Source organism: Lonchura striata, chromosome 5 (genome assembly GCF_050655825.1).
Source record: "Lonchura striata isolate lonStrDom1 chromosome 5, ASM5065582v1, whole genome shotgun sequence".
Lineage (NCBI taxonomy): Eukaryota > Metazoa > Chordata > Aves > Passeriformes > Estrildidae > Lonchura > Lonchura striata.
The window spans coordinates 43,605,001-43,629,347 of record NC_140707.1 but is presented as its reverse complement, the minus strand read 5'-3'; the positions used below and the strand labels follow the sequence as shown (position 1 = coordinate 43,629,347).

Here is a 24,347-nt window from a genome sequence, read left to right as displayed (position 1 = left end):
ACTTTTGGGAAATAAAAGGGAGAGAAAATGGCAAGAGCCCCTTTTCCCAGAAGGTTAGTTGCATCCAAGATCATTGTGGGATGTAAGTTCATAAAAGCCAGGAAAACTAAGATTAATTACAGCAGTAAATTGTCTACAAATGTTTTGGTTAGATATGCACAAAGTAGGGTTTTTGGTCTGAGAAGCATTTGCTTGGCAGTTTGTGGCCCCCATGCAACACACTCATAGGTTGTAGGCTGTTTAAACTTGAGGTGTAAATTGGCATATTATATGAAACAATGTGGAATTCTTAGGATTATCCTAATCCTTATCATCCCACCATCCACATGCAGTTCATCCCACCATCCACAAAGAAATTCATATCGACTGAAGAAGCACCTCTCTTTCCTAAGCAATGTTAGCTCATGCAGGAAAGTGTCCCTGTGTAACTGGAAGAAATTGAATTGAAAACAGACAAGACCAAGCAACACAACTCTTGGATTAGTCCACCAAAAGAATAAAGAAGATGGAAAGGAGAAGTGAATCAAATTATTTTTTCCTCTATTTTTTTGTTCACAATAATTAACACGTTTCTGTTTATTTTCCTACTTTATATCTGAAAGAGAAAATCATAATATCCCTTTATAGTTGAAATTAAGCACTCTTTAAACATTAAGATTTGGAACTGATCCCTCAAATTAGCCAACTTTCTTTGCAATTAATATGTGCCACTATTCCCATGCAACACTCCTTTGCTGACTTCCTCAAATATACACAGAATCACTCTTCTAACCGCATAACATTCCTTATTCCAGTTGTTATCACACATATGATCCTTCTCCCTATTCACACTCCATAACCCTAAACAGCCCATTTGTGAACTATCCAAGCAGCTGTCAGCTATCTGCATATGGTCCTCAGTAGGCAGGCACCTTGTCAATATGAAATGGGGCCTTTGCAATATCCCTTCAGCCCCTTGCTCCTCGCTCTAAGTCACCCTCCTGTTTCCTGTTTCTTCATTCAAGCACGAGTGGGATGCACAAGTGGGAAGCACCCGGCTTAGTCAAAAAAGGCAGCAGAAAGGATCAGGACTGGCTGGAAAGCTGCCAAAATCCAACTTCGCATCAGGAGACTCCCAGACTGTTGAGGAGGGGAATATCCACTAGCAAGTTCTTGAAGTACAAAGATGCATTGGTCATCAGCAAGGAAAAGACCTGACAAAATTAACACAAGACCAAGACACTTGCATTGAAGTAGCTTGCAGAAATCATATGCTGTCACCTTCAGTGTAGACCAGCAATAACATAACATTATTAATTATATATTAAATGTTCCTTCATAAAGAGAAAATTCTCTTGAACTTTCAGTCTACAAAAAGTTTAGGTATTTGTACAAGCATAGCATGACTGTCATGCTCTTTCAACAGCAGGATAAAACCGCAACAGAAGTGCAATTTTCTGTAATTCAGCTGTTGCAAAGTAAAAGACACAAGCCTTACACAGTGTTTTTCATCTGTAAATATGAAAAGCACTTCAATCATTACATGGTACTGTTTAAGCAGGGAAACTAAGGCACAGGGTCTTGTCATGGTCATAGCTAGAAAGAGAAGTGGAAACTCCACAGGTATATCACAGCTCCCTTGTGCAACACCATCCTGGGGACAGTAGTGAAAGCTGGGTTACAAGAGAATGTGACAAACAGTTGAGCACTCAAGAGATTTGTGTTTCTATCATAAAATAGGGAATCACTGAATGAGTTGTTAAGTGCAATTCATGGATAAAAGGGCTAGAGCATTTAATACTTACTAAATGTTTTTCTGCCTGTCTCCCATTATGATTTCACTACATCTTTTCTGGCTTTTTCAAAAGGATCAGAGTTCCACTGCAATTCGTGGAAGGAGCACTGGGAGATACATACTGTTAATCACTAATTTGTGAATTATCTGCAAATATTTGAATACAAAGAATCAAACCCTAAATTTTAACTTACTTGAGAGGAAAAAATGACTGCTTTTATAATGATCCATGTAGGTATACAGCATATCAATTAACAATGTAACTTACATAATCTTTGAAGTTTTTTTTTAATTGACATAGTCTTAAAGTAATCTAGACTAGGCCATGATCTTACGAAAATCTACTCCTTTCACATATTTAGTATGAAAGTGAACAGGAGCTTTCCCATTGCTATCTGATTTAGTCAGATAGCATTTCCATAGTATATCCACTTCAGAATATCAAGTTCACACTTTGAAATGACCAAATAAGAGCTTGATCCTGATGACAGTCAAATTTCTACAGCACTATGAAATATTGATGTATGCAGATATTTTTTAAACACTAAACCAAAATATTTATTGCTGTTTACTGAGCTACTCAGATTTATTATCCTGAGATTGTAAGAGGATGTCATGAGATGTTAAACATTTTATGGGCATAAGTAGTCAACTGTTACAAATAAAATACATATTTTGAAACGCCATCATAAAAAGGTAAAACCAAGATTTAAAAAACTCTTTATGGCCTATCACCCAGTATTAGACAAAACAACTGAAATTAGTTTTGGCAGATTTGGGGCTTGCAGTTAAAAATAAAAAATAACAAATGTAAAAGCATGAAAACTGTATTGCCATTATACTTAAAGATAACTGTAAATCTTTAGAGATGCCAATGATTGCTTTAGATATTACAAACAAGTACTGCCAATCAACTCTAAAATATGCAATGCATGGTATTCTAGCTATCATAACTCAAGGCAAACTCCACAACAACAGGAAAAATATTGTCTGCCACAAACTACTCTCTTCATTAGGCAGCAATAAGAATTGACATATCCATTTCTTTGCAGTTGTGGAACTGTTGGCAGAAACATGCTTTTCCCCCCCGCCCCCAACATAACTCTAATTTTACTGAAAACTTCCTTGAAACCAATTGTCCTGCTCACAGATCTTGAAAACAAAGTTTTAAACATATCCTGAGGCAAAACTGAAAGGTAGTATCACTGCACAGACATCAGCAATTGTATTTTCCCTAAAAATATATCTACATATAATCATGTGTGCACACCACTGAGAAAGGGAGGAACTATGAGTTTTCTGATGACAACAGCTTTATGTAGTGGACCCTGAAGACACTCCAAAGACTTCTCTAGTTGACTGTGATCTTGATCTCCGAAAGCTGCAGTTCACAACATTTATAGTGATATTTTTGGAGTTAAGGAAGTGTTTAAACACTACATTCACATATGCTTTGGTTAAAACATCTTTTGCCTTATGAGCCTTGCAGCCACAACTCTATATAAACAAATTCTTGTCACTATTAGTTCCTTGTTTCAATTACTTTAAGGATTTCATTAATTGGACTTTGATATTCCCTTTTCTCTTTCTCTTTTCTTTCTTTTCTCTTTTCTTTCTCCTTTTCTTTTCTTTCTTTTTCTTTTCTTTTCTTTTCTTTTCTTTTCTTTTCTTTTCCTTTTCTTTTCTTTTCTTTTCTTTTCTTTTCTTTTCTTTTCTTTTCTTTTCTTTTCTTTTCTTTTCTTTTCTTTTCTTTTCTTTTCTTTTCTTTTCTTTTCTTTTCTTTTCTTTTCTTTTCTTTTTTCTTTTCTTTTCTTTTTTTCCTATACTGACTCTGCAAAGCTTTGCAATCTGACAATAACAACCAGAGAAAAACAGTGGTTGATCCTATCTTTTGCTCAGTCACATTCAGCTTACTTAGCTGAGACTTTTTAATCAATCATTAGTTAAAACCATGCACATGTTTTTTGCTGTTCTCAGGAATCCCCTTTTTTGAAAATGGCAGGTAAACTATTAAACTGAGAAGTAACATCTAGCCACATTATCTGATGGTTTGGCATCAGCTGACATCATATGTCACATGAATGAAATGCACCTTGCTGCAGTCCTGACACATTGGGTTGCCTGTTGATGAGGAGGAGGTAAAACTAGGCAGGCTGGTATAAAGATAAAAACAAGGAGAAGAAAAGGTAAAGCATAACTAGCTAATATCAGACAGGGTACTGTGAAAAACTTATAGCAGGCCCAGAAGAGGCCTGTTAGGTAGACTCAACAGCTTTAATTGTCCTGGTTGCACCAGAAAAGATTTTGCAGCAGCCCAGCAGCCTGCCATGGATTTGGGGACAGAAAGGCAATGAAAGGGATAGGAAAGCTGGAGGAGACGGGTGGTGCGATTCATTTACTTGTCCCTTGCAGGATTGGCAATTTGGGGATTCTTTGGGGGTTGGGAAGGATGTGTATGTATGTGTGTGAATTTCACCCTATATATAACTTGGAATCCTATTAGAAAACAACCTAGTGACACTGCAAATCCAGTATTTCTCAGCAGGCTATTTTTGAAGCTGAAACACACAACATATTTGGATCTCCAAAAAAGCACAATAAAGATCCCCTCTTCAAAATAAAATGAGAAGTTAAAAAAACCCTCAACCAATTGCACATGTAATAATTTCCAGGCCAGCTTCCTGTGATTGTATCTGATTATTTAAATTTTGGACTGTCTCTTTAATTTGAGGAGCAGGGAGAGAGGCGACAGATGGCAGACAGAATTGACTTATGTCCTCTATTCTTCTACAGAAGAAGGGGGAGTGCAGAAAGTTTGATCGAGGCAAAAGCTACAGTACATAGGGCTGGCTATAACTATCTAATAGGTCTTTTGACGGATTGGTTCGGAATATTTAGGTTTTTTTCTCCCCCAGACAGGCTTTGTAACAAACCCACAGTCCTGGAGGTTGCCATGGGTGACGAGAGAGCTGACATCCAGTCCCAACTACAAATAAGCACATGACAAATGGGCCCAGAGCCCTCCGACAGTCCTGAACCTTGGTGACCCCCTAAAAAACCCAGCCTCCCCATACCCCATGCCCCCCCAAAAAAGCATTACAGAGTATATTTTTTAAAACCGAAAGCTTGCACTTAATTGGAAACACTGCCGTGTAACTGAAATGCTTAGGACAGCATGTACAAGTAAAAATAAATCATGCAGCATTGTTATTTAATGCGCTGTGACATCATTTCCTGAAATTAAACAGAGATGACACAGATTCAGACAGTCCCTGCTAAGGTTCAATTCAAACAATTCACAGATGTTTTCCTCCAGCCAGCAGAAAACAATGCGAGACTTAAAGCACTCCTCTCCCTCTGCTCCTCTCCATCTTCCACTCCCTCTCCTCAGCCTTTTCACTGGTACAAGGAGGTATGGCAGTTTTATAATACATGCTCCTGCAAAAATATTCTTTTTTTAATTTAATTACTCAGGCTGTTGTACTAAATAGATGGATCATTGTGTCACAAAAGCATCAATTTTTCAGAAGAAATAACAGATGTCTATGTAACAATGATTAGATTAACCACTCCCAGACAAAGCTAGCTTTTGAGGCCCACACACCCCATGACCCTGGGTTCCCTCTTCTGTAGGGGGTGGATGTAGAAATGTCAGATCTAATCTCAGATTCCATTTTTAAAACAAACAAAGCCCCACCCCCATCCCATTTCAGCTCTTTTCTTTTAAGATTGTGGTGTTTAAAAGGTATGTGAATGTTTGGTCTCTTACTAAATCTTAAGGATGCTTTCATGGCCGAGGACTAGGAGCACTCAGAGGATGAAACCTTTCAGCCTGGGATCAGAAGTGTCATTTTGAGAAAGATTTCCAGGTTTATTCTGCCCAAGCTGGTGACACGGTACTGCAGACAGGCTGGACAGGAGGGGGATGCTGATGACATTAGGCAGGGCTGCACTACCAGCAGCAATAACTACAAATGTTAATGGCCACCACCAGCCTTCTGGTGAGACACCACAGCAATTCCGGGGTACAAAGAGGCACAAATCTGTTGTCCTGAGGACTGCAAGACTGCAGGTCATGGGAGTTTAACATTCAGGCACTGATTTTTCTTTAGCACTGGGGGTGAAGGCATTTAACCTCTCCTCACAGAAGTTTTTCCAGCTGAAAAATGAGCGCAATATTATTTTGTAGGACATGCTTCCAACAGGGTGGTGTTTGTTCAAAGAAGTCTGTTCTACACCAGCAGGCAACTTATTACCTTGCTGAAAACAGCACACAGACTAAAAGCAGACCTGGAATAAAACTGTGGCTTGAGCTCCTCCAGCTCTCTGACCCCGTGGTGCCCTGAGGTGGAAATGGCAGCCACGCAAACACATGTGCAGGTAGTTTTACAGGAGAATCAGAGAACATTGCCCATCTTCTCTGTGCACCCTTGGAGTGTATAGCATGTTACAATGCACTCCAACATGCACACTAAAATTCATTAGAATGACTGCACATTCCTGTATTATCTGGAGTCTCCCAGCCTTCTTCTTGCCATTTTAACTGGATATTTTAACATTTTAACTGTTGTATTTTCAGGTTTGATTTTTTAAAGTACAGCAAAAACAACAATGTGAAGAATGCTTCTCCCAGATCACATCTCTGAGTAAAGCTGTTCTTCAACAGTTTGACGTGAAAGTAAGATGTTCAGTGTGGAGTGCAAATATATTTGTAACCTTTCTTTAAAGTATTATTACTAAAATAAAATATGGAAGGAGATATTTATGAAGGTGGTTGGATTCAACTTCCTTGAACACTTGCTCCAAGATTGGCTTTAGTTAATGACATTCATCTCTAGAATAAAATCTAATGAATAAATAAAATAGCTGCCCTATATAAAAGGCTTGATAAGCCATTCATCAAAATGTGATATATACACATTTTATTCTCAGATACACCCACATAAATACATAAAAAAATCTGTTTCAGTAAGACTATTCATATTATCCAATCTGGACACCTGAATATGACAAGTTAAGAAAATTAATTCAGGTAAGTACAAAAGCTGTGGTTGGCTCATTTTACCACCTTCCAAGAGCACTTACTTTAGCCTGACAATGAAACAGATAAAACCAAAATATTCTACAATAGACTGTGTAAAGAGCCAGATCTTCAGCCAGGTGGAAATCAGGCTAAAATGACATTGTTTAAAGTTAGAAGACAGAACTTCAGCCAGCAAAAAAAAAAGCAGAAAACCAGCTCAACTCCTTTGGCTTTAGGGAGACATCCCAAATACCATCAGATGAGAATTAAGCACTTTCATTAAGAAAGCTTTAGTTTGCAAGCTACTATTGCTAAGTCTGGTACCTTAGCTATGGTACACATCTCCTTAAAGACTTGAACAAAAAAACCAACCGAAATAGAATTTTAACAAAGGGCATCACTCCAGGTAAGTGTCAAAGCATAAATGAGACTCTGTTCTACCAGCTCGGTAAAAAAAGGTGAAAAAATGTTGAATGTAGCAAAAATGTAGTCTTTGGCACACTGCTGCAGAAATGGATGAACTACCAGAGGTACAAGCCTATAGAGTGGTATAATTACTTCCTTTGTAACTTTTCTCTCTTCTGATTATGTATGGGTATTTTAAAGGTCCTCCATCCTTCAGAAGGGCATGGGAGGAAGGGGACAGGCTCTATAGTTGCTGGTAAGAAATCTTAATTTCAGCACTGGTGTAAGCTGGAGGTATCTATACATTTGAGCACTTCCTGTTTTCACTTCATGATCAAATATGTTCTTTGCTGGGCAAATAGGGGAGCACTTGAGGGAGGAAAGCAGTGATGTCTGAGAGGCTAATTGAGTGTACTAAGAACTCCTTAGCATAGAGGAAAAGGAGTCTTCCAAAGCTATGAATAAACTCTCAGCTTAGGTCAGATTTCTTGCTGTTTCTTTTCTTTAACCACCTTTGAACTCAACTAAAAACAGTCTTAATGTCAGGTTTACCTTTCTGATGTTGTAATCTTTATGTACTATTGAAAAGATTATACTACCAGACTAGGATTTCCTCTACTTTCTTAAACACTGGATATTATCCAGAAAAAGCATACACATTTCCAACCAATTCATCCTCAGATCTTTTATCTTCCGGTAGTGTTGTAATTCCAAATGTAAGACAGAGCTCACTAAGTGAACAAGAACATGACAGAAGCTCCTACTCTTTGCATTTGATTTCCAACAATAAAAAAATGCATGTGTATCCTATTTCAAATATAATTAAAGTTACTACAAAATGGAAGCTGTGATAGGGGTTAGAAATTGTTTTGAAAGACGCAGCCTGTCAGACACATTCATTCTACATCAGAGTTCAAGTGCCTGTCTCTTCAAAAAAGCCACTTAGGCCATTCAATTTTTAAAATTGGCTGCCTTAGGAGTTTGCAAACTGATTGAATAAAGGAAAAAAATAGCATTTTATTTAAAATCATAAGTAAATACAATTAGTCAGATCGGAGTTACTCTCTTGGAATTTGACAGTCTAAATGACTTCTACATTTAATCCATGCCAGAAGAGATGGACTGCCACTGCCTCTCCTTCCAGGGAAATCAGAGGTTAATGATTTTTGTCATATTGAGACTAACAGCTAACAATTGCTACAGTTGGCCTTTAGTATTTTATTTGTCCTTTTGAGGTATTCAGAATAGGTGACAATGGCTTGCAGTTGAGAACATATGTAGAGAGACCCCTGTGGCTTATGGAAAAGTTGCTCCATGCTGGTTGGGTGTTTGAAAAAAAAAAATACAACCAGAGCTCTTTTATGTTCCTCTCCTTAATGAATGCATGAATGTCAAAATGTACCAATGGCCCATTCAGGGGGCAAAGCCTAAGCAGCTCCTTCTTTAAGAACACATCCTGAGACATAAAATACATTTGCTTAACAAATTAAAATAATGAGATAATTCAATTAGTTTCTTAAAAAAAAAAGAGACAGAGAGAGAAAGAAAAAAGGGTACATCGGGGGATTATTGTAATACAAGAACAGGTCATACAGGACAAAAGAGGCACAAACCAATTTGAAATAAGGTTAGAGTAGTAATGAAGGAATGTACATTGAATCATGGACTGTCATTGTAAAGATATTTACTTGAAACAATAAAATTGTACATCACAGATTCCCTCGTTCTGGCTCAGCCAGAGTAAGATTTTGAATGGACAAGCTAATTTGAGAAAAAGTGTGAGATCTTTAAAAGAAAGGAGTTTTCTTCCTTCCCTGCATGTGTTTATGGCAAGAATCTTTCTGAATTTACATTGCACTGGTCAGGGGTCTCCATTATCAGTTTGCAGGTCTGAGAATTACAGCGCAGTAAATCTTTCAACACCTGCAAACTCATTAAAGCCTGGATGGTAAAAGGTTTGGGGCTTTTTTTGTGTTCATTTAATCTGATTTTTGTGATGCCATCCTCACCAGTGATGGCAAATTTCTTTAATTCATGCAGGATGGAGAGGGTCAGGAGAGAGAGGATAGAAAAAAGGAGAAGGGATTTCAAAAAGCCAGAAGGACTTTCCTCAAGAGAAGCAAGAGGCAGTTGACTGTTTAATAAGCAAATGTCAAATGCTTTCAAGGAGCACATAAGAAAGAAAGGCAGGAAGGAAAAAAAAATAGATAACACAAATTTCATAGGAGGAAATGGAGTTAACATGGAGGTGTCTACAAACCCAACTTGTTTATTTGTAGCCCTGCTTTTTGCTGTCTGCCTGTACTACTTGTCTAAAGATACCCTACAGCTAAATGAAAAACCCTCCACTCGCACTCACTCGACTTCCAAATTAAAAACATTTTACAGGTTAGTAAATCTCCAGCTGAGGTGATGTAGCAAAGAACAGCTGTGAAGTAATTTTGATAATGATGAGAATAATAAGCACATGGCAAGGTTCAGGGCTTTGCTGTTGCAGCTTCAGTGCTCCTGAATAGATAAAAGTGATTAAATAGTCCTGATTATCCCTGACCAATATGTAATGGATTTACAGCCCTTTCAATTAGTCAGTATTTGCTTAGGACTCATTATTTTGTCTTTGGTTAAGTAATCAGCCCAGAGACTCATGTTCTGTCTAATTCCTCTGAGCCAAGTGGGTACAGGGCACCTGACCTTTGAAATGGCCATAGCTGAGAGGCAGGAATAACCACTACTCCAGCAGAGACACTGGCTATTCCAGCTAATCCTGACCCCACAGGCCAGATCAATGCACCTTAGTTTGCTACTAATGTCCTTACATCAAAATGATGGTTTAGAAATGTGAATCTATCGCTCCCCCCTTTAGCTGTGCTGCTGGCAGAGCAGTTCGATAGTCTCTGTCATAAATAAATTGGGTCCTGGAATCATTGCACTGTAACCAACAGCAGGAAATTTATAAAACCATGGAAATTCATAAAACTTTGGTAGAAGAAGAGGCAGTTAATAACAGTTAGCATTTCAAGCCTTATCAAATAAGAAACAATTTCAAAGTGCGAGAAAAAAGACAATTGATAATTTTGCCAGATTCCATAATTTCCCATGTGAAGTAAACTAGGTTTACTAGGTTTTCTGTGGAACTGTGTTTTGATGCCTATGTGAAGCTATAATAGTCAACAGAACACCAACACAAAACCAATAACAATCAGACAAATAAAAGCCCAAGGAAAGCACTGCTATTTCACATATTTAATCTCTCTCCCCCTAAATGTGAATATGGCCAGATTTTAATATCTATGGACTTGAAGAGAAGCAAAAAAGGCACTTATTCTCTTGGTTACACAACTGAAAAATTAGGGAATCTGTAAGGCTTCTTTATTTCTTCACAAAAAAGTAACAATGATAACATTGCAAGCTGCTACTTTGACTTCTCTAACATCCACAGTGTATGTCAGCGCACACACACAGACCAGGGCTCTCTCTTTCACCACATACATACGAAGTTTGTGTAAACAGAGGCCAGCAACAAAGAATCCAGAAGGTAGAGCTTTGTATGTATTAAAGTAAGAACCCCTCTCTTGCTGTCCATAGGAAGAGGTTGAATAATTTAAAGCCAAAAATGGTTACTTCGTATATAGGTGATGTTCCGTGCTAAGGCGGAATTTGAGAAATTGTTGTACTCTCTCTTCTTTCTATAAGATATGTGTGTATATGTATATATATATATATATATATATAGAGAGAGAGAGAGAGAGAGAGAGAGAAATGATAGATAGATAGCTAGATAAATAGATAGATAGATTTGAGATTTGTCATGATTCTATGACCTAAGGAAAAAAAAAAGTAATTTAAAAAATGCAACAAAGCCTGAGACCTAATAATGATCACAAAAATATGGGGATAATTTATTTCTAAAAATGATGAATAAACCTCATTAGGCACATGAATAGAAATTTATTTTTGTTTTGGTCACCACTTACTGTGAGATGCTGGAAAAGCCACGCTCTCATGATATTTGTTGCTACTTTGGGGAAAATGCCTCTTTTCTTCTGACGCTTTTTGTCCTTGTCTGGGTCATCATCATCTCCTGTACCAGGTGAGGCTACACTGTTGTCTAAACCATCACCTACAGCAAAGAGAAAAACAGGAAGGAGGAGATGTTTAATGAACCAAATACAGAACCAAAAAATATCATTAATTGCCAAGACACTACCACAGTTTGGGGGGTTTTTATTTGTTAGATCAGGCACATACTGTTTCTCCTTATAAAAGAATGTCGATGCAAATATGTAAAAATTAGAAAACCGTGTCTCTCCAAATACTAATTTTGTGTTTCACACATTCATATATCATTAATTCAATTATAATTGTGTGCTTGACATAGTGCAGTAGCTCTTTTTCAATTATGGGATTCAATGTGGGAAAACCTGCCACAAGAAAACCCATTTACTGTAAATGCATCCCTACAACCATTCTGAATACGTACGTATAAGTAATCAAGTTAAATGTTCTGTAGTCTATATATTCGAGGCCCTCTGCAGAGGTGGCAGTAACCATGTCACCGTTCAGTGCACATAACACACTGTCAGATGAGCCCCTCCCCGTAACCATCACCTCCCAGCACACACACACACACACACACACACACACACACACACACACACACACACACTCACAAACACGTACACCTAGTGTGACCCTGCATATAGCATTTGCATGACATGAAAACTTCTACATCTCTGCATCAGTGATTATTATCATTAAAAAAAAAGATGCACATCAAGGTAGAGCTCTCACTTAATCAGAACTTTCCATCAACATCCTTCTCTTCTGTGCTTTTCCCTGGCATTAATTGTGCATTAGCTAAAATCATTTACTTTTAACAGTCATAGTTATTTTTTCTTGCCCTCCAGCAAAAATGCCTTGAAAGCCTGCCTGGAGGGCATCTAAATTATGTATCTGAAAAACTCTTCTGGCAAGGCATTGCAGGACCCCTACTTTCTTAAAATTCATACGAGCACGTCTTCCTGTTTTTGGGAAGGCATCAATCAAGAGCAGCAATATATGCCATATTCCTACATTAATATTTGAACTAATAACTTTAAAAAAAGGAAAGAAACAAGATCCGACTTGTGGCATAATCAAATGCAAAATAAATGAAGAATACTGGGACAGCACTGAGACTTTATAGATTGCTGTGTTTTCCTTACACATCATTAGCCCGGAGCCACACGAAAGAGGAAAACAGAGAAGTGGAGAGTTTATGCTCCCTGCTGGTGTTTAAGAAGCCGAGGTCCTGGAAGGACATCTGGGAATTGTGCTGAGATGGTGGTTTTTGTAATTTAAGAATAGACATTCATTAGCAGTAAATGCCATAAATCCCATGCTAAGTAAAAACCTTGTCCAAGAAAGCCTAAAACAATAAACTCTGTGCTCAATGTAGCCTGAGCTAGACGCTCCATAGCTTCCTGAGGAATGCTATAGATTCATGAGCTAATTCCTATAGCCTCGTCTAGATCTGTAGTGCTACTAAACGGAATACATTGCTGCTGCATACAGTCCATTTGCTTCAAAACTTGCATTTCAGCTCCATCTTCACTCCCATACCAGATCACCCTTCTTGTACTGCATCCCCTCTGAAAAACTGACCCTTTTGGACTGGAGAAACAGAAAAAGCCACAGCAAAGAGCTGGCAGATTAATTTTATTGACATTTCCATTTTCACTGCAATGTGATACCCTCCATCACATGGAAGAGATGACCCTCACTATTTACAGACTGACAGGCCACTTCATTACAACCACCCTGCCCCAAGGCAGTGCAGCTCCTTTCCATCTGCCCAAACACCAGAGCAAGACCCTGAAGTCACTGCTGTGTTTCTCGTCCTTTTTTTTATTTCTTCTATTAACGATGGAGAAAGGAGAGTCAAATCACAGTAAACTGGTTGAAGAGATTATGGAAACTGAACACTGTAACCAACTGTTTATTTTTTCAATATATGGGTTATTTAGAAAGCACTCCTCCTCCCCATGTATTCCACCTTACCCCTCTCTCACAGACACGTGCGCGCACACATACACACACACAAGCACACACACTTTCCACTATGCCAAGGAACTGCTGCAAGGCAAATTCTCACAAACACTAATGGCTTCTGACTGCTCCTTGGCAACCCCAGCATTTTAACCTGGGTGGATATGCTTTCCAAAATACAGACACTGGAGCTATCTCATCAGCTGTTCATGTGACACAGATGGAGAGTGGCTATTAGGAGCCAGGCAATGGGCCTTGGGGATCTGAGGTGCTGTACTGTAGCCTCAGGCAATTTTGAAAAGCAGTACCCGGAGATGGGGGGAAAAAAATCTCTACTGAAAGTGCAAGTTTGAAGTCAGTCAGTCTGTTTGTCTATCTGTTGTGAGGATAAAGATATCTTTGTCTCTTTATGTAAAAGTAATGTGTGTATGCACAGGATGTGTGGAGCTGTAAAACTTCTGCCCTGCACCATCCTTTCAAGCCACAGAAACACCAGTTCCCTCTCTCTATGGACAAATTCCTGTCTGTCTGCATATACTCTCCTATTTGTGAGCATCCTGAGCAGGAGTCTCCCACACACAATATCAGTGTTTGGACTTTTTGATGAGGTTATTAATACCCTGGTTTAAAAAAGCTAATAGCAGCTCAAGAAAGAAAAGTTCAACTAAAGCTCGCATTGCCTTCCCATCTTAATCAGCAGTTGAAATCATAATCACGAAATCAGTGCTTCCCTAATCTGTTCCATAACCTCACGAAAGGAAATTAAAATATTGTAACTTCAAATTATATCAGAAGAAAAATATAGCAAGATTTGTTCCTCCTGGTGTACGACAGGCCTGTTAATATGTATTGTCATATCTTTAATAGGACTACAGTCACTCATTTTAGTGGATGCAGCTTCTTGTGAGAAGAAATAATAGAAAAAGCCCATAACTGTCTTTTCCAAGAGGGAATTATTTACTTCTGGCCCTAGAATTCCTTATCCAAATAAATGTCAATTACTTTAAATTAAGAAAAATAAAATATCAAAAGTGAAACAAAATGAGCAGATATGAAAATTACTTTATAACAGACTGGATTAACTATATTTTTCACTACTGTATGAAGGAATCAAAATTTAAATAATTTAAATCATCATTACAAGAGATTCTACTTATATGAACTATTCATATCCTGGTTTAGATGGTAATTTGTAAGAAGAGTAGAGTCCAATCCTAAATTCTATGGAAATGACAATTATACAAGCATATATCCCAATCTTCTAGAGAAGAAATTAAGGTGTGGATTTTGGTCCACTGTCTCTCTCTCTCTCTCTTTGGTTCACACAGAACCAAAAAAAATAAGGGAGATTTTCTCCTGCTTTCCATACTATTCACTTATTTATTCTTGTGCAAAGTGTACACATGATTCCAAAACCTATCAGTGTTGCAGCAAAGTGGAGAATTCTTAAGTGGCACTCTCTTTGTGGAGGTGTCAATGACTAGGCACAATTCGATTTGAGCCAGTAGAGAATTAGGCATTTTACCCAGATTGTTTAAGATTATAGCAGTGTTATGTAATAGTCTCAATAACCCCTATAAAAGATGGAAAGAGTTTACAAGAAACCTTGCAAAGGGACCCACCTGGGGTTCCTTAAAGACCTTCTCTTCTAGAGGAAGAGCTTGCTGAGGACACTGAAGATGCAAGTCTTCTTTACACAGCGGAAAGTTGGGCTTCCACACTGGCTCTGTGTTCAGGCACCCTTAGTATGTACTGAGGGTTTCCTTCCACAAGCTGAATTCCTTTGCATTGAAAGCAAAGGAGATTACCTCTTCTTTAAAAGATATCAAATAAGCAGTCATAGCAGGGTTTCCATTGCACCATAATTCCAGTTTGCTGCAAGCTGATTTCCTTGGACAGATATGCTTGCAAAGCCCAGTGTTGACACAGCCAAGAACTCTTTGGGAAACAGAGACCAGTCCTACATAAAGCCTGTCTAACCTTATTGTATCAATGAATATTTCTTTGTTAGTCTCCCACATTACCAGTATTATCTCAACCCTAGTCTTTGTGTTCTTCACAGAGTAAAAAAGAGGCAACAGATGAAGTTTAGAAGTTGCCCATCTTGTCTTTTGACCACTTGTGAACAGGATGAATAACAAATTCCCAATCTATCAAAATGATAACTGAAAAGGATGACCCAGTCAGGCCAAAGCACAGAAGCCTGGTAACAGTCCAGATTCAAATTCTAGAAATAGTTTCTGTTACCATCATAGCAAGTAGAGCGGTTAAAAAAGTGATTTCTGGAAAAGTACATTTCAGAACCCAGTGTCTGAGTTTCTTCACCATCAGAGGTCCCTTACAGCTTTAAGGTTTGTCACACTAAAGAAAAAGAGAGAACAGCAGGAGGATCTAAACTCGGGGGAAGACAAGACACTTCTCCATTTTTCTAAAAATAGTGGATGCAATATGAAAAGCAAGTTAAAGGATTTTGTAAAGGAAATCTGCAGTACACTATGCTGATCTTAAGTAAACTACTCTAATATTCCAGACTAATATTTTGATGGAGTGGAATATGTAGATATGTAGCTATAAATGCAAAACAAAGAGGGAAATCTGCATGTAACCTATATTCACAGCATCCAATTATTTGTTTGTACTTATAATGTGTCCATCTAGACACATAAATATTGTAAACCATTATTAATAAGGACATTCAGCTTCGTAATAAAATCCGTATCACCACCAGAGAAAAATCTTAAAAATCTGGTTAATTATCACTGCCAAAAAGCTGGAGAGAAGTGTCTGAAGATGTTTTTGAAGATAAGATAGTCTGTACTTAAGGGAAGACTAATAGAGAGGGAAGGTCAGCTCCAGAATCAAAGACCCTTCAGGAGAATCCTTATCTTCATTCCATCCTGTTAAAATTATCGGCTTTCAGTCTTACAGCTCCAGTAGATCACAGATCTTTGAATGAAGTCCTGGCTATGGATTGTTTTTTTCTTTCTCTTCCTCTTAATGATCCCTGTTCCAGGAAGTTGACTTAGGTCTCCTCACACCACAGGAGCCATACTTGTCTCCTGCATTTCTTGCCCAGGGAAAGTAAGTTAAGATACACTATGACTGGCAAGTATGGGACTTTGAAAATCACAAACAGTTCAGGTGGGCAACCCAGCTTAGAGCTGTGCCATCACTGGTAGTGCTCTGCCAGTACCTGTGCTGGTTTTGCTAAATTACTTTACTCCAGGAGAAAGGAGCCATCAGAACCTGTTCAGGGGCCTTACAGGCACACTGAGCCTGTGCTGACCTGCATGGGCACTTCTTTCTGGAGTGGAGTGTCCTCAAGTGAGCTGCTGTAGTCAGACCACTGCATTCTCTGCGCTGGTGTCTCTGACACACCAGACATGTTTCATGGTTCCCTGTTGTATGTTTCAGAGAGCATCTTGGACAGAAAGAAAAGTTGGACACTGGTGCACTAGAGAGATCAGGAGAAAGCTTCAGACATATACCACTATCTGTCTTCCTACTGAAGATGTTGTCTTGTTGCCCTTCTAGAAGCAGGAAGGAGACAAAGACCTGGCCTTGTCTCCTGCTGATCTTTTGCTTTTCCAGAATAAAAACCAGCAATTCCACTGGGTTGATAATGTAAAGATGACATGTATAAATTTCACACATGTATGAATTAATAATTATTGCAAATTCAAATAGGAAGAAAACTTAAGATGCTATCAGACCCCACATACAAAGCTATTCTATGTAATCTAATTACAACTTAGCACAGTTTGTCATTCAGGAGCAAGTCCCTATTGCCATCTGGCAATATGTGTTAAAGACTTAAGGACTTGCATGGTATCTTGTATATAGAGTGTATTTACAGGAGACAGAATAAAAATTGTTTCTTTTCTGTTTCTGAGTAGGCCCCTCTCTAGAGTCACTAATATATCTTATTTGCAAAAAGGAATTCACAAATGTTTTATTATTTATTCAAAGTAGGAATGACATTTCAGCTCTTATTATAGCCATGCATGCTATAAAATCAGTGATCTAAGCATTTCAAAATTATTTTCAGAACCGTTAAATTTCACATCTCCCCTTTCATTATTTTTCTATCCAAAAATAAGAAAAAAGACTGGGGTTTTTGTGTTCTTAATTGTCTGTTTAGATTTCATGTTTATTCGTAAAACAAATTAAGAAATCTCAGAAATTCTGTCACATGTCAAAAATGTATTTTTGTAGCCTATAGAAGATAAAATTAATAAACCACAATTTTAATGTTAAGCTCTTTTATACAGCCAGGAGATTCACGGTTCGCTCATTGCAATCCAACATTTTTTCAAATCAGGTGAAAAAGTGTTCCAATGCAGACAAGGGGAACAACAGTAAAGCAACCTGCTAATTACTGATCTCTCTTACGTTCATGCTGGGCTAAACTGTCCAGACATGTTGAAGCGAAATTTTTCAGCGATTTTCAAGTGACTAGTTCATGGCCCACTGCCGTGGAGTGCAGGAGAAGGGATGAAATGCTTTAGTTTACATGCAACATTTACTAACTGTGTGGGTTTTCCGACATTAAAGAGGGGACAGTGACCCATGCCACCTTTTTCACACTCAAAAGAGCACTGAAAAAACAGTCTTCATAGGCTTACCTCAGGCTTCCCTGGCCCTTAACACCCTCCCCCCAGGGTAGGAGCAGAAAGAGAAAAAAGAAGGGATTTTATGCTCCTTTCTCTTCAACTTTTCAGGCGGTATAAGCAGCATTTAGCAAATTCAGCCTCCAAATGGCTCCAAATGCTCTGAGCTGCAGGGGCTCATCCTTTGTTAGCCTCCCTCTATTTACACAGGATTTACGCAGGCTCTCCACTGAAGAGACCACATGTTTCTGACAGAAAGCACTTCCATTCACACTGCATCAGGCAACAGGATTGTAACCACCGCAGCTTCACGCTGACCTGAGATTAGGGATTTCAGCAACATTGAGATGGTAACAATCTGCTAACTAACGAAAATTATCCATGGAGAACTCTGCTGCATACTCCAGTTAAAACTACCGTGGCCAGATAGATTACGTTACTTAAAGGGGCAATTAAGAACTAGCTACTGTCAAGAATATGCATGTCCATCTACAAATAACACACACACAGAGAAAAATATCAGTAGGGAGAAAAAATTAAAAAAAAATTAGACTGCAGCTTGGATTAAAACAATTTCACCCACTGGTTGAAGACATAAAGTGTAAAAACAGACAGATGGACACATATGTAAATGCGGCTGCATTTGTTTCTCTGGAACTGGCAAGTTAGTAATAACAGTATAGTTTAATAATTTATTTTCCATGGTATTTTCACACTGGTTAACTGGGCAGTGGCAACACTTATGCGGAACTTCGGGAGCAGAATAATTCCTCCTATCTAATTGCTGGGGGCAAACTGAACTAAGCAACCTCTCTTGCCTCTTCCTATAAGAATTCAGTACTGGAACCTGATATCAGTCTGGGGGTTTTTAAAATTTGGTAATTTTTTTTTAATCAACCTGGCCAGTCAGGATTTCTGCACTGAGGTTATTTTTTCCCCAGATTTAGTATTGGGTCAGGCTTTTCCAAAACGGACTACACATACACAAACACAACAAATGTTGCTGGTGATTTTTTTTGCTCAATAGCTTTTCATGGGGCAAAAGAAAATTGGATGAGAGCACAGGGCCAGAAAGGACCACACAGATCCAGTTTTTGATGAGTTTATTTTGACATTTTAATTTGGCAAATTATTTTGCTTCTGCAGAGAAGGACAAAATAATTCACTTCCATAACAGTAACTCCTACATGTATCTGATAACCACTTAAAAAGTACTAGGTATATTCTAAAGTTCTCCATAGTATATCATAATAAAGCTCTTCTGGGCACTCAATGATTCATTTTTAGTGATCTCTCAAATGCCCTTACCCACAGTTAACACTCAGATTTTATTAAGGAAGAAAGCAGGGACAAATGTCCACTTAAGTCCCAGCTCTCAAATTCAACTCTGCTTGCGCTGCAGTACCTAAAGCTAAAGCTTTTTTAATGTTCTATTCACCTCCCCTGTGTGGCATTTCTGCTAACACAGAGTTCACAATCTTTCAGCCCCAAACACAGAAGGCTGCTATCTTCAAGACATCCGAGGAATGTGCCAGATACTATCATCTCCCCTGCAATACAAAGAACCAGAAAGAGGCAGAGACCAAAAGGAGAGTGTGCTGATCAGGTTACTAAAGTCCAGAAAGTCTTTCCCAGAATGCTAAATGTTAATCTTTGAACCAGAAAATGTTATAATTAAGATCCTTGTAGTTGAAGGAAATGCTAGCTGTAGAAGTCAGAGGTACAGCCATTTGAAGTTGTACTTTTTTGCACGTTTATCCTAATCGCACACCTCTCATTCTGGCACAACTCCCATCAAGCACTTTGTTCTATTCAGGCAAAATTATCATTAATGTCAGTGGCAGTTTTGCCTGAGTAAGAAGTCTAAGACCACATCCATGTCTTGGTCACAGAGAATTGCAAGCACTGCACAATTCCAGAGGAGATACACTCATTAAAACATGTGGTTTATGCTGATTTATGATGGTCTTCTATTTAAAAGTGAAACTCACATTGTATCACACCAGGAAAATGTTCAATACTTTTTTTCTACGTGGTTTTAACTTCAATTCCCACCCTCCCCACCTCAATACAAGTTGCTAAGTGTACTCCCAGTTTTTAGTATCTAGGTTGAAGGAAAGTATTATTAAAATAGGTTTAAATATTCTCTATGCTTCAATAATTACTTTGCAGTGTGACTGTAAATAGCTGTTATTCTGTTTAAATTTTTCATCCTACTAAACACTGTCACACAAAGTGTCCTTGTGCTGCAGTTTTAGTGGCATTCTTTTTAAATCTTTTTAAAATATATTTTTAGAGAAGTATTTTTGGCATTCTTATAGTAATTCTGTTAACAATACCAGCTGCAGACTGGCTACAGCTGGGGCAACAATAACAAGTCATTAAAGAAATCAGGAGACAAAAAAAAATATTTTTCTTTTCTTGATAGCACATCTCCTTTAAGAGACTATTTTCCTTTTTTAGTTCTGGGATAATGTTTTTAATTTTCTCAATCAACTGCATAAAAGTAAGTATACATTAAAGGCTATATTTTGTTCTAATTAGCTTTTTTTATTTGTTATGTTATGCTGTTACTTTTGTCATTAGAATATCAAACGTGGGCAAAATAGCTAAGTTCAATTAAAATTCTACCTGTAGTTGAAGTTATTAAGTTCAGCTGTCCTTCATCAATATTTAACCTTTACTATTTTGCAGTTGTTTATATATAGCAGAATGTGAGAACTTAAAAGTAGATGATGATGAACATCCTGCACCATTCTTCTTCATTAAATCATTAATGTAGTTTCTTTAAGAGTAAAAATGACTGTTTTTTTAAAGGAAAATAGCAATCATAGCATCTCAATTTTCCTTACAGCTGTTAAAAGTAGTTATAAACTGTGAGATATTTTAATGTCTTGCTGTTCTCCTTAGACCCTATACTGTTTGTCACAACTGCTTGTTCAGGAGACAGCCTCTAAGATGATGCCCACTGCTACAGCAAGATCCATGTACTGTCCACATGAGAAACCTCTTTTTTCAGGGCTGTTTAGTTATTAAGAAAGCACTAGCTGAAATATTACATATGGGTACACATGGATAAGATTTTTTCATCATTAAAAAAAAGACTAGAAATTAATGGACAGTTATTCCTGAGAGATACTAAGTTAAAAGCTTCAATTACTGAAAAGGACACTTCTAGGCCACAAGTCCAAAATGCAAATTTGTCTGTTTTAATATGTATTAAAAAAAAAGTGGAGGATGGCTAAATGCTCTAAAAAAAAAAAAAAGAAAAAAAAAGATGTTTTAGTAGAAAAGTCTGAAAATGAACCATAAAACCTTTTTCTGGTGATAAACTGTACACAAATGTGTGTTTTACATAAAACAAATGAAAGAATTGTCTTGATATGCATTCACAAACTGTTGAACGGCATAAGAAAAGATGCTTGCTGTAAATGCATAGTTCATAAAAAAATTGAAAAGTACAACTCCAAACTTGGCAAGTCTTACATACCATAAGAGCTCCAACACCTATGCACAGTAGGGTGGATTAACCCGCTGGGTGCTGCAGACATATATATGCACCTCCTCCTAAAGTGTTCATTTGGCTGGCAGTCTGGAAAACGCCAGAATGTGAAGGGTTACGTGGGAACACTGACAGTCTGCTCCTGTAGGTTTAACTTAAAGTCTGTACTTTACATACACGGTGTTATGTATTTGGAAACACAACTAATAGTCTTTCTAAGTGATATGCTACTTGGTGCTCAAAATGAAGGGCTCAATCAAGTCTTGCTCCCACTAGTGAATCATTCTCCAGATGACAACTGCATGCTTTGGACCTGCCTGTATTTATTTTTGGGGGTACCGTTTCTCAGAAGTTTTTTCCTCCAAGAAGCCTCACAAACGTAAACTGTAAATAACCTACAACTTACGTGCTGTACATATTGGATGTTTAAAAGTGGTTACTGGAAAGGCTTGAAGTGTTTCTGTTCTTTGAAGTTCAGTAGATGGACCAAAAGAACAAGCATAAGGGAGCTAAAGCTCTCAGTCCCTGACAAATATCTTTATGATATCAGAAAGGCAGACAAGCAATTTATTTTTTTTCCCATGGTATAATTTTACTGATTTTTTTTCAGGATAATGTGATTAAAAAACATGCAAAAAAGAAGGAATGGCTATGGTCACCTTTCTCTGCAGCCAAATTTAAGATGCTTTGGGCCACTTTAAGTGATTGAAATTATTGACATACACATAATTCCATAGAAATGGGAAAATGCTTTTGACAAAAGTTTCAATGAAGTGGATTTAGAAAATAAGGAAGCATAAGAATAGCAAAACCACAGGGTACTAAGTTATTGTAACTCTATTTTTTTGAAAGTTCACAGCACAAATCTCAAAAGCAGAGATGCCCACTTTGACACCTGATGCATTGTCTTTTTGCTTATAATCTGTAATTTCATTTCTTATCTTTCACTGTTGCAGAAAATATTACAAAGCACAAATATGAAGTGCCTACGAAGTCTTCCTAGAACTGATTCGTGTCTCTGAGCTCTTTTTAGGGAAGAGCCTCACAAGCTGGGCTCCAGAGAGCTTACGTCACCCCACTCCCTACTTCAAAGAAGTTCGTCTTGCCTACATGTAGGGACCCCAACTGAAAAGCCTGGCAAATTATGTGACTTCCCTTCCTTCAGGTTCAGATGGGTAAAATGGAGTTTCCCTCTGGACCTAGGTTCACTTAGCTAGTCAGTGAGCAGACCTGTCTGCCATAAGATCAAATATAAGTCCCACCAATCAAGTAGCAGTCCAGGCTAAATATGCTGATGCAACAAATTTCCAGATCTTGATCACACTAGGCAGGGGAGTCATTCTTCTCAGTGATAAAGTCACTGAATGCACTCTTGAGGAGATAAAAAATTAAGAACTGGCTGACTTTGCACCATTTGAGTGAGTTATTCACCACTGACCCAGAACAACAGAATTGTCATGCTCTGACACCAGCTAGGGATGACTGTAGACATGGTCATCTCTGACTCCTTACTGCAAGTCTGTAAGGAGGAAACAGGAATCATTTCTGAGCTGGTTAGTGGCATCAATCCAGAAAGTACAGTGTTTAAATACATTATGCATTAGAAGAAACTTCACACAGTCTTTCCATCTCTCTCTCCTTCTCCCCCTCCTCCTAAAAACCTGGTGAAATGATGCCAATGAGAGGGCTTGGTACTAAAAAAAAATAAATCCGAAAAAACAACCAAAAAACAAAACAAAACAAAAAACTCACAAAACAAACAAAATCCCACCAAATAGGATCTCGGCAATTAAGATTTACCTCAAAAACATTAACCCCTCCCTTGCAATTTTATAGTTAAGATATTTTTACCTGTGTTTTACTATGTTAGGTTTTAAAACCTAACAGAGATTTATACTGCACATAAGAATTGAGATAGCCAATAGCATTATCTAACATAAGATATTCTATTCCCTTTTTCTGTTATTGACTCAGAAAGTTACCTTCAGTAAATTTTAAGGAAAATATTTTTTAAACTGCTCAAATAAGCAAGGCACACAGCTTTCAGTGAAAAACTGCTTTGAAAGTAATACTTAATATTGGTGGTGGCTCTTACATAAGTGAATATTATATATTACTACTTTTAAATACAAATATGCCATCACATTCCTGTGCTCATTTGAGCATTACATTTCTTCAAGTCTGAGCATGGCTATTGTTTTTTGCTAATTCTTAATTTCTAAATGCGTATCATAAAGGGAACATCCTGAAATACTCTGTTAGAAGGCAGGTTCTTGGACATAATACTTGTGATCAAAATAGATGTACAAGGACATCTTATTTCTTTTCTCCTTCAGCTAAATAGCAGGGATTTGCATTTTTGTTACTAGAAGCAAAAGCAACTCTTCGCACTCTAATTTCAGTAAAGAGACCAGACAGTTTTTTGTATTTGTGACTGACCAAAATCTGAAGTATGAACAATATTATTATCCCATCTCTATCTTCCTGCAGCGTATGTGAGAATTTGTTCTGAGAGACCAGGGGAAAATCAAGGTTTGTCATTTCCTCTTTCTACAGCTGATGAACTCAATGCCAAAACACTTTCTGGACCTCACTTCCCCTGCCACAGATGCTGTGTTTCTGTTTTTTTGGGGATTACACACACGAAACAAGCCAGCTTTCCCAGGAAGAGGTGCTCCGAGGGACAAAGATCTGCCTGTGTTGCTGGTCTCTCTGCAGTCAGGACACTTACATGAGCACCAGCCCTCACATTTGGATGGAGAGGCCTCAGAGAACAGGAAAAAATTATCACACGGAGTGCAGGTCTGGGGCCATTTTTCTGAAATGAACACCAGCATTGACAATTCAGTTATGAATCACTAACAAAACCCCCTTTCAACCCTGTTTATTTCTTGTATTGCAGATTCACCTGGACAATGGCAAGAAAAGAAAGGTTATATCAAGGAGATGAGACCACTATCCTCTTCTTGATGGTGCTGCTTCCTGGTACCAATGGTGGCTTTTCTT

General features: G+C 37.9%; 1 protein-coding gene across 9 annotated transcripts in view; it reads right to left on the bottom strand.

The window, feature by feature from the left end:
- The window catches only part of MEIS2 (Meis homeobox 2), a 190,181-nt gene that overhangs the window by 126,390 nt on the left and 39,444 nt on the right, over positions 1–24,347 (bottom strand). For 5 of the 9 annotated variants that reach the window (XM_085580394.1, XM_085580400.1, XM_077784066.2 and 2 more), the window contains 2 exons: positions 21,330–21,431; positions 11,177–11,322 (listed from right to left, as the gene is read on the bottom strand). In XM_085580394.1, coding sequence (XP_085436520.1) covers positions 11,177–11,322; positions 21,330–21,431 — 248 coding nt within the window. The remainder of the gene's footprint in view (positions 1–11,176; positions 11,323–21,329; positions 21,432–24,347) is intronic. The other 4 variants (XM_085580398.1, XM_021539299.4, XM_085580399.1 and 1 more) reach the window with 1 other exon arrangement.